Source organism: Lepisma saccharinum, chromosome 10 (assembly GCF_977018435.1).
Source record: "Lepisma saccharinum chromosome 10, izLepSacc3.1, whole genome shotgun sequence".
Classification (NCBI taxonomy): Eukaryota; Metazoa; Arthropoda; class Insecta; order Zygentoma; family Lepismatidae; genus Lepisma; species Lepisma saccharinum.
The window spans coordinates 79,390,380-79,402,276 of record NC_139238.1 but is presented as its reverse complement, the minus strand read 5'-3'; the positions used below and the strand labels follow the sequence as shown (position 1 = coordinate 79,402,276).

Here is an 11,897-nt window from a genome sequence, read left to right as displayed (position 1 = left end):
AAAATCAGTGTTTCAATAGAGGGCAGCACCTTGGGACCTTATGACAGTGCACACCCTGTACATTACAGTTTACTATTTGCAAACGAGAGTAAATGTCTCACATTTAAATTCTCCCGATATCTGAGAGAGTCTCGGTACCATCCCTGATCGCCATCACGATTATTCCGGGGTGACTAAAAATACATCGCAACATAAAACTAAGGTAAAAAAAGGTAAAGTGTTCCCCTGTGCATATCACCACGCCATGAAGGCGTATAGGGGGTGTGGGGGTAACGCCCCACACTTTCTTGATCCGGTCGTGAGTGGGGGTGATGTGATCAGCATCACGCCCCTGACCGCCTTTACCCCCCAGGGTTTCCCCCCAGGTACCCATGTTATTCGACGCTGGGTGGGCGCCGGGGCCGCTTCCACCGTTAGAAAAGTTCCCGGATTTGAACCGGCCGGGGATCGAACCCTGGACCTTTAGCATGGTAGTCAGACGCGTTACCGACTTTTTTTTTTTTTTTTTTTAAAGGAAAGCCCCTAAGCGGAAGCTTTCCCCATCACACTTCATTCACTCATATCATTTACATTTCTATTTCAGGACTTTTCAGGACAGACAATCACAAATACCCATGCCTTACCCGGGACTCGAACCCGGAACCCCTGGCGTTGTAGCGCGCTCTGCTAACCACTTCGCCACGGAGGTCGACTACTGAGCCACCTTGTGAGTGTCCCTTCTAGTTATATTGAAATAGTAGTTTCCTGCCTGGCGTTAGGTGTGTTGCCTAACTCTAAGGCGATGGACAATTTTCGACTGTCTGGATAACTCCCAAACCAACTGACTACTCCCTCATAATATACAGGGTGTTTCCGTGACCGTGTTAGAAACTTGCATGGATGATGGAGATCGACCCAAGTAGCAATACGAGATAAGGAACCCATGTCCGGAAATGCACCATTAAAAAGTGATGGGTCTTCCTATGACAGTGGATTAAGACAACTGAAAGATGCAGCTTGAAGATTTAATACGAACGTTACTAGAGTGTATCGTAGCACTCTACAACGAAAACATTACAGTAATTTTTCAAAATGGCGGCCCTCAGCGTCGATGCAGGAACGACAGCGTCGCATCTGCTCTAACATTTCCAGAGCCATTCGGACGATATCAGAGACAACAGGGGTTCTTGCCAGTAGTGAGTGCAAGGGTGCAAGGGGCAGCCGGCAGCCCTGGGCTCAGCACACAATCGTCAACCGTTCGAGTGAGGAGGACCTGTTGGGAAGAATCCTTGCATCCTTGCCATATCGTCAGTACGACCCAGAGCGGACACGACAGAGCTTCTTGCGACACTGGGGCCGCCGTTATGAACAATTACTGTAACGATTTCGTCGTAGAATGTTACGATACACTGCAGTAACGTCCATATTAAATTACAAGCCGCATCTGTAAGTTATCTTATTTCACTGTCATAGGAAGACCCAAATAGTTGGTATTTGCGTCAATCTCTATCATCCTCTGCAAGTCTGTAAAACGGTCACGGAAACACCCTGTGTGTGTGTGTATATATATATATATTGCTTCTTTAGGGTATTGTAGCTTAGTTCTTAACTTTAACGCCACGTAACCAAATATTGGTTCTACTGTCGCCCGTAGAATTGTCTATTTCCGGGGTGTAAAGGTAAATTTCGACCCAAAGTGACTGAAACAGTTTAGGGGGTTTAGGCAGCTCATGTCATAATCCCCCAAAATAGTTTGGGTGAATACATAATAATTGATTTTTATTTTAATTCAATATCCTATGCCCATATTTTTTAAATTGTTCAAATTTTCGATATACGGAAAGCTAGCAGATTCATTGGTTAAATAATTAAGTTAATTCGTGGCGGAGTGGTTAGCACATCGCGCTACGACGCCAGGGGTCCCGGGTTCGAATCCCGGCCTGGGCTCGGATATTTGTGAGTGTCCATTCATCAATTTCATCGTCATCACTCATCCTTCATCTTCGCAAATTAGCCTAAAGTGGCACAGAAAGCGAAGTAAAATAAATTAAATCAATCAATCAAATTTCATGAAGTAAATTATATAAAATAAACAGTGTTTGTGTGCGGAGAATAAGATTTAAAAACACACAATTTGAGTATTTAACACAAATTGTTATACAACTTAAGATAGAAAATTCAACCCGGGCGAACCAAATAATGTGCTGCAGTTGTCTGTTAACCGAAACTGGCTTGTTCGTGTGTGCCCGATTTAATTATTATTTCTAGACACGTACAGAATCCTGGCTAGAAATTCCTGAGGCCGGTGCTAGCGTGAATACAATAATTTGCCTCCTTCAAAGAACCTCCTCTGCTTGGGGTAACGTAAATATATTTTATTTCAGTAATCCATAACAATAATTATATGGATTTTATCTTATACAAATATTTTCGAAAAATATATAAATGTTACATTTTCTATTAAGGAAAAAATTCCCCCAAAACCTTGTTGGCGCAGTCTGCGCCATAATCCCCCCTCCTTCCTGTGGGCACCCCTGAGTTGGGGGGATGTAATTTCAGTTGCGATTAGTCTGTCTGCACAAAATGAACTTTCGTGTGTTGACTTGAATGAACTTCTGGGTTGAAAAACAAGAGGTTCGAGATTTTGTGAACAGTCGTCCTTGTAATCGACCGACACATTCTCACGCGGAAGACTGAACTTGAGAGGGGGGCCACTCACCTCCGCTATGCAAATGAATGAACGTGTGAAATGGCTGTTGTGGTGCGGCTATGGCCTGCGTTGCAGGTGGGCGGTGTCGCTTATGCGAAAGTGACTGACTCTCTATACTAGTGAAAGTCAACATCAACCGCGTAGGTTGTCTCTCTCCAGTTCGCGTAGGTGCTGCCACCTAGACACCGCCCTGCTGGCAGGTGGATAGGAGCCAGTCCTGAACGTACGCAACCGCGGCCGCAAGCAGTAGTGTCGGAGGAACGAATGAGGAGGGAAGGAGTTACGTGATGTCTCAAAATTTCAGGATCTCGCAAGTGGGGCTCGTGGCCCGAAGTCCCGAGGGACATGCAGCTCGGGGGATGCAAATCAAGGGAAACGAAGACTTATGGGTGGAAATACAAGCGAACACTTTCAGGAATTGGGTAAACGAACACCTGAAAACTTTAGGGTTGGCAGTGCGTGACCTTGCCACGGATTTCTGTGATGGTACCAAGCTGGTCGCTTTGGTGGAAGTGCTACAGAAAAGGAAGCTCCGAAAGATACCTCGTCCTGCAAACCAGCACCAGTACCTCGAAAATGTCACCACTGCACTGAACGCCATTGCAGCAGACGGAATCAAGCTCGTGAATATTGGTGAGTGAGTTTGTGCACCTTGTTCTTCACTTGTTTTCTGTTCTTAAGTTGCGTGAAATGATAATAAGTATTTATAAGGCAACGAATCTCCCACGCGCCTTTTACGTCAGTAGGTGTGTTCCCGTCTTTGGTACCAAACCTACTACCTACGTGCGGCTCATGAATTATGTAAGGATGGTATGGTATGAGGATACCATACCAACACCGAAACTAGTGGGATGTGCATGACAAAAATAATAAAGTGAGATTATTTATATTTCACCCTTTCGGTCCCGGCTTTTTCTCAATTTGGAAAAAACGACAACGGCGTTTCCATTTTTGGTATCTAAAGTATGTTAACCAAATGTCAATTTTTCGTTCAGACGTATGAAGCCATCACGTACAGTCAACGAAGTTAGTAATAAGTTGTGTTTTATACAACGTATATTTATAAGCCTACACTTGTATGTTGAATCGTATCTTCTACAAATATGCTGTATAAAGAAACAAACTGCCGGAGTACTAAATGATGTAAGTGTACACGATTTTAAACAAATCGTGTTTCGATTTAATGAGCAAAATTATGATAAACTATATTCGTACGTACAAAGTACCCAAATGATTAAAGGAGGAATTGCATAGTAGAAAATATGACTGACAACCTCTTGTATGCTCGCTGTATTCTACGTTACTTTACCATTTGTCGTGTGCTGTTTTTGTTTTATCTACTCGGTCATTCCTTACCCAGGAATCCTTGTGTGCAAAGGCAGAAATTGTATAACTGTTGTTGTATTACACGTTATGAACCAGATCGGCAATAAAAAGACACGCCTTTTGTATTTTCAAAGGTTCACCAGATGTTTTAGCCATGCTCGGTGGTTAGGTTACCGTGATACAACCTCTTGTTTACAAAATACGACGCAGATGTTCGACATTCGCATGTAATCTGTAGAGTTGCCGTTGTGAAAGTGGATATGAACTTTTCTCGCTTATCCACCAGTTGATATCTCTCCGCTATCATTCTCCTTCCGGTCCCCGCTTTCATCTATCTCACTGGTTTCCTCCAGCTTGCAACTTCCTTGGGCCTCAGCATTAGCACTAAACTGATAATAGGCCTATTTGTCCGATGCATTTGTGTGCCAAGGTTTGAATGAATGCATGAATCTGCGAAGTAGGACAGTCGCGTGAACAGCTGTTTATTACTAGTTTCGCTTTCATAATACGTTATTCAAGAATCTGCCTTCGCGTAACATGTGAATGTCTAGGATTTCACCTTGATGTAACTGCTAAATAAGGGAACAAGGAAAGCAACGGCACACGTTCAGGGTGCCGAATTTACACAGACTTTAAACATATTGACATAAGAGTGCGCAGGAGTCGAGGTTAGACTATATTTGCACGGGGAAACAAACCATTGTGATGCGATAACTTAATAGCCTCATATTCATAGGCGCCGACTTACATTATAAAGTATTGTTTATGCCGATCTTGTCCTCCCCCCCAAATTTACCTTGCCCGCCCAAAATTTATCTTAAGTTGACGCTCTGCTCATATTTCAATTCAGTATTCCTCGAGTCAGTTTTACTTTTCTAACGCTGATCAGTAACTAACAACCATAAAATGTTAATTGTTTAAGTAATAATCAGACAATAATGCCTGTATAACAATTATAAAAGTACATTTTAATCTTAGAACAAAATTACATTTACACAATGGACGTCCGGAAGGGGTGGAGGGGCACGGCCTTCTTCCCTGCAAAATTAAAGTCAGCCAAAATGTACATATTTCACGCATTTCATTTGAGTCACAGTAATATATGTTAATTATTGCAAGGGCGTTGCAGGAATATGATAACTTCAAACTGAAGCAATATTTTTTGAGGGGACAATACTATTATGGAGGAAAATGTGCCTCGTTTGGCCCCGTCCCTCTGGAAAAAAATACCTTGCTTGCCCCTCCCCAGAAAAAATCCTGCGGACGTCCATGATTTATACCATTGAAAAAGTGGTCTCCTCTACTTACGTTCTCGCCAGCTAAACCTAAAAAAAGGCCATCCCCCCAAGAGAGAAGTTCGTCACTCCGCCACTTGCATTAGCTCTGTTTTTTACTCAATAATATCACTAGAAAAACGCGAGGGAAGAGGCCAAAAGGAAGAGGTGGGGGGAGACCACCAATATAACCAACGAATGCGTATTTGGTGTAAAATTTTATTTAATTAGGAGTTCTTTGTAGTGATTTGCTATATTTTACTTCGCTTTATGTGCCACTTTTGGCTAACTTGCGAGAACGGGGATGAGTGATGAGATGAGGAAATTTATGAATGGACACTCACAAACATCCATGCCTAGGTCGGGATTCGAACCCGGGACCACTGGCGTCGTAGCGCGATCTGCTAACCACTCCGCCACGGGGGCCGGAAGGAGTTCTTTGGAGTAGGAGCATTCACTCCCTTCCCGAATTCGAAACTAAACTTCTGGATTATCTGGACTGGCAACGTCACTGTTTACTTAGCTCCTAAGGCTGGTACAATTGCACGTAATATTGTTCCTTCTAATACCGATAATGCTAAGAAGAGTATTAGTCAGGGTGCGAAATCCTGGGTGGACGGGCGATTTCCCCCCAAAACAAGCTTGTCTTAAAAGCCCCCCCCCCCACCATTCCGACTGGAGGGGAGAGTTTTCAGTGTACTGTATTTTACTAAGGATACTATCGAAAACGCATGCAGAGAACGAAGAACAATGTCTGCTTCTGTCTGTGTCGGATGCTCTCTCTTTCAAGAGACCTTTCAGGGTCTTCGCTAATACACAATATTTGCATAATAATAAAAAAGTAATAATAAAATGTAAAACAATAATGCAAGACATGCAAGTTAAAGCAATTCACACCGCATTAAGTGCGGTGAAGCATTAGAGGAAGTTCTTGATCGCTATGTATTAATAAAAAGCAACAACGAAACAAAAACTTAATAATTACACACAGTGATAATAGTACAACTCTATAATAACTACGGATCATACAAATAGGGGCACTTGTTCTATGGTCTAATATTAATATCTGCTGTAATGATGTTTACTGATTATTCAAGGGATGCTTAATGTGCATGTGCAATTCCTGCAGATACCAGATGGTATACTAAAGTGGCGGCGATTGGGTGTCAATACTAGGGGAACAAGAACAGTTTCCTTTCTCATGGTAGACAAGGTGCCCTCCCCACACGCCCCCCTAAACGCCGCCACTGGTATACAGTTGATCCAGTTCCTGCACCACTTTCAACAATAATTCCTGATAGTAGGAGGGTGGGAGCAGTCAAAAGCTTATTATTTATTCGTAGGCGTGAGAGAGCTGTGTGTGCATTGTATATTAGTGATGTTGAGCATGAAAAGTTAATGAAGTTTAACACCCAGAGGCGGCTTAAAGGCCGGGAAACTGACGGGGTCCATTTTCCGGGATGCCCGTTGAATTTGTGTAGACAAGTATTAAAAGTTCGCGCCAAATCTCCTGCATATGGCCTTGAACGGCTGAACAGCACCAGCGAATCACAGACGTGCGGCGTTGCCTTGTTTCGTGACAAGTCGTTTCGCTCAACCACGCTGTCTCTTTTTCGTGTGAGATTTCGACATGGTACCACTGCAGTGCGCTGCTATTGGCTATCGCCATATGCAGGAGAATTGCGCACTCTAGTTGAAGTTACTACTGTATAACATAATAAGTATATTGCTAAATCATGTAGCAGTTGAAGCTAAGAGATTGCTTTTATTTTGATGCCATTATGTAGGTATTAAATAAACACGTACTTGTGCTTCGAGCTAATCTGATTTTTCGTGGTTTCACGGATTTTGACAGACTTTAAATTATCTAAAATTACTAAAATCATATTCTAAACTAAGTATACTACGTAAAAATCAGGTTAAAATATTTCCATTGGGCCTCCCCGATGGCGCAGTGGTAGCGTCGTCGCCTTGTAATCAAGGGGTCCCGGGTTCGATACCCGGCGGAGGCACAAGTGGTTCGGATCCCACTTTAAACTGTAGGTCCAGTCCCAATTAGCCTTACTGTGCATAAAGTGGACTTAAAACACCAAATCAATCAACCAACCAAAATATTTCCATCAAAAATAGATAATACCTATGCACTATTCGTTTAATTGTAGAGTGAATTAATGAAGGGAGAGTATTATTTTGTATGAAACAATGTAAATTCATTATAGTCAAACTTGAATGAAAACTGAACAAGAGAGAATTATGATAGAGAATGTTGTGTTTTTAAATATAACGAAGACGGAGTGGTACATCGGCAGTGGAAAAAAACAATAGTTTAGCAACTTATGTATAAAATTGTTTATTAATTCTAATAATGTTTGCGTATGTGATTTTTTGGACACTTTCACTTCAGACTAAAGAAGAAAAATCTGATTTTATCAGACATCTGAAAAATTTTGGTTATAGGCCCCGCGTGTATTGTATTGTATGCCCCAGGCCCCGCACCCACCTGGGGCCGGCCCTGACCTGAAGCATAGGTGTACAAATAAGTCAGGGATGATAAAGAAGGGAAGAGAAAAAAATGAAATTGTTCTCAGAACAGTAGTGTTGTGTTTATGATAGATTATAATCGAATCGTTCCCCTCGACCATCTTTACTCACAACAGACAGGCACTCGTAAGTTTTCTTTGTGATTGCTTTTCTTGTGACAAGCATCATCCCCAGCTTCAGCAGGAATTTAAATTTCAATGGCATTTGCAATTCAACGATGGTCGTACTGCCATTGTTTGAGAGGGCGAAGGATGGCTGGCTACATTTATTTACAGGCACTGCGTAACCATGTAATGCAATGACGAAACACACGACGCACCTTTCGGCAAAGATCTCCACATGGGAGGTCGAGGATTCCAGTATCGGTTATTTTTGGTGGTATTCGATCGGCACTATTGTTTTGCTTAGCTTTGAGATTATCGCCGGCAATGAAAATGGGACACCTAAGCTCCACGACAGGTTACGTTTGCAGCAACGTTTCGTATATATAGTGCACGCAGAATATAGTTCAACTGTAATACTGCTGATTTTCTCACTGCCTGTGACATGAACAGCTAGACGGTTGAGGCAAGACTGGCACAGGAGATGCTGAGCGCCGTTTTCTCGTGGATTAATACATAAAACCTGCTGCAAACTTAACCTGTCGCAGAGCTTAGATCTCGAAATACTCGATTCTCCGCAAGGCGTTATGTGTGTTAACTAACTCTACGGCGATGAGTGGATCTTAATCAGAGTACGAAAACACACACACATATATACACAAGTATACAAATATGTATACACATAATACATATTTATATTAATAAATATACAAGTAAATTAATATTTAAAATACATTATTATTATTATTAAGTATATACATATATACTTTTATATATATCAGATATTTGAAAAGTAGCAAACTAAGTCATTTACTGACTGGTTAAGGATGTCAATATTTTACAATCCACTATGCAGACCATGGGGAAGAGGATGGCGACAAGAAAAGAAAAAATAGTTCAATTTTCCGAAACCAGGTTGGAATGTGGCGCTGTAATAATGAATATTGAAAACATAAGTGATTTAGTTGAGTTATTAATTAGAAAAACATTTGTTAGTGGCTGAAAGTTGCGAGAAAATAATATCTTGTTTATTGCAAGGTAAAGGTAAATCCATAACCAATTTGGAGCAGTTTACGTCATAATTACAACCCATCATGGAAGTACAGAGCCACATTTCAACCTGGTGGCGGCAAATTGAACTATTTTTATCGCCATCCTCTTCCCCATGGTCTGCATAGTGGATTCACCAAATTTCAAAGTTCTACGATGCCTCAAACAGGCTACAGAGGGCTCTGAGTTGGGTAACTTTAATTCTGGCCACCCGGTACATTCGAAGACATAGTGCTGCTTCTCGTGCAGTAGTTCTAGAAGCTAATAGAGTTACAGTTTTGTACAATTCTCTGTAACTGCACGTCTGACTAGCATGCGAGAGACCCAGGTTCGATCCCCGGCGTGGGAGAACAGGGAATTTTCCCACCTGTTCAAGCGGCTACGTCGCCGGCGCCCACCCAGCGTCGTATAAAGTGGGTAAAGGCGGCCAGGAACGTGGTACTGATCACATCACCCCTACCTTCGGCCGTGATCAAGGAAGTGTTGGGCCATAACTCCACACCTTCCAATACGCCTTCATGGATTGGTGCAAAGCACGGGGGAGCACTTTACTTTTTTACCGTGTAACTGTAAAGTATTGTAGAGCGCAGTGATGTAATATAGGGATTTGCTGGTGGAATAATTGAAACCAGCGGATTTTAAATTTTCGTTTATCGTAGCCATGCATCCATGAACAAATGACCGAGGCAACATGATGCCAGGCCATTGAAAAACAGTCCAGTCCGAGCGACACGTGCAGCATGTCATGTCTCTTCCGTTCAAAAAGTTGCATTTATTTCTGAAGCTTGATTCCGAAGTGACATGTTGCCTGAAAGTTCCCTAAATCACCAAGACGTATCTCCTCTTAACGCCTAAAGTTTTAGAAATAGTTCCAAAATTAACGACAAATAAGTAGTTATCAATGAACATAAAGGATGTGCGTTTTAAACAGTTCAATGCGAAAGAAGGTCGTTATTCCTTCACTGCCAGGCAGACAGGTATCATCACCACAAGACGGTAACTAGAGCATGTTTAGTCACCTTGCAATCAAGTTTCCGGTACCAGTGCACATATAATGGAGGAGTAGCAAACTTTTGTATTTTCTAGCAACAACAACAAAAGCTGCTATGCTTGCCTCAGTCTACGGACTCTCTGAGAACGTATGCGTCTAACTGTACTGTAAACAATTCGTTTAATATGGTAGGTATTATTGGAACTCTTGTACGTATTCAATCTTACCCACAACCCCCTTCGTCCGGCGGAAGTTAGGCCTATTACGCGTTGTGCATGTGACGTCAGCCGGAACGCCAAGCCTCCTTACCATTATTTCGTAAGTCGCATCGCAGCACAGTTCCTGTGATATCCGACTTCGTTTTTTATTCATCCGAATCTTTCGCGTGTCGTTACTAAGGAGGGGTGTGGGGCAAGCGAAGTCAAGATGGAGGACTGTTTGCTTCGTGTTCTCAAGTGACAACACGCGTTAGTGGGCCTTCATCTGCCATCATCATTATTTAATTTCTTCTTTATTTGCTCCTGACGTCTTATCAAGTCCTCTTGTCACTTTATTATATTCATTTTCGTTTTAACTTTTAGATCAAGATCCTCAACGGCAGGCACGTAGCCATGGGGAGGGCTAAGGGGGCTGAAGACCCCCGAATTCCTACAAATATCTAATTTAAATGTTATTTTTATTGTTAATAACAGAAATAAAGTTATAACCACAGTAAAAACTGCACTACATCGAAAAAAGTTTAGTGTATAATAGAAGAACCAGCAGAGGCGGCGCGATGGGTGGGCAAGCGCCCACCCAAAAATTCCTCTGCCCACCTAAATAAATTCAAGAAATATTAATAGGTATTTAGAAAAATACGAATTCTTCAATAAAAATATATTCTTGTCTTGACTCGGCGCATATTTTTCTTACGAATATTGTTGATACGATGAAGGCTCACGAATTATCATCCTATAAAAAGTTTCGCTGCCTTTGGATTTACATTAATTTACTGAATAAGATAGCGAAAATCATAGCAAAATATGGTGAGGGATAATACCTATTATTTATAATAAATCTATATTTGAAACTTGATGCACAAGACTTGTGTTCGAGTTAAGACTTCAGTGACTACAATCATCTTCACATTACTTCCATATAGTATGCAAAAGAACTTCGATTCATGACTAGGCTTCTTTCACCTATCATTTTGGGTAATGGGTGACTTTTTTTTTGCTCGTGTGGCAATTGTCAATAACTGAAACTGTTTCCAAGAGTTTCAAAGCGTTTTGAAGAAGAGAGATTGAATGAAGGTAAGGTGTGAACAGGAGAGGAATTGCCACATAGCTACAATAATTTCAAATTTCATTTCCACTTCCTCTCCCTGACATCTTTAAACAGCCTTGTCCAATTCATTTATCTCCATCAACACCTTGATTTTGTACTTCATTTGCTCACAAACCAGTTCAAGATATCCGACAGTTTCCTCAAGAACTGGTATTTTTCTTTCAAACTTATACCAACAATTATTGCAGGAAATGCAAGCACTGATGTTAGGCGGTGAAATTTACGTTCATTTTCCTAAGGATTTACTAACACCTTGTTATTAATTTTAAGTACAAAAAAACGGCTTTATTGTAGAGTGTAGATTGTAATGTATCGGTTCCATTTTTTATTGTAGTACCTAGGTAATAATTTTCATAAATAGGCATCGATATTTGTGAGTTTTCTTTCATCAATTTCATCATATCATCCTTCATCCCCATCTTCGCAAATTAGCCAAAAGTGGCACAAAAAGCGAAGTAAAATAAAGCAAGTCAATCAATCAATCATAAATAGGCTCTCCTTGCCAAATTTTGGAGTGGATGTGTTTCCTCCTGCCTCCTCCCATAGCTCACACTTCTCGGTATTGAGACTGTTAAGTTTCCTTAAACAACAAATTTACA

At 41.4% G+C, this 11,897-nt stretch overlaps 1 protein-coding gene across 4 annotated transcripts in view; it reads left to right on the top strand.

The window, feature by feature from the left end:
• Window positions 1-2,921: 2,921 nt before the first annotated feature.
• jbug (filamin-type immunoglobulin domains fbug) overlaps window positions 2,922-11,897 on the top strand; it is a 304,098-nt gene continuing 295,122 nt past the window's right edge. For all 4 annotated transcript variants that reach the window (XM_083129980.1, XM_083129979.1, XM_083129981.1 and 1 more), the window contains exon 1: window positions 2,922-3,322. In XM_083129980.1, the coding sequence (XP_082986106.1) occupies window positions 2,977-3,322 (346 nt within the window). In that variant the 5' untranslated portion in view covers window positions 2,922-2,976. The remainder of the gene's footprint in view (window positions 3,323-11,897) is intronic.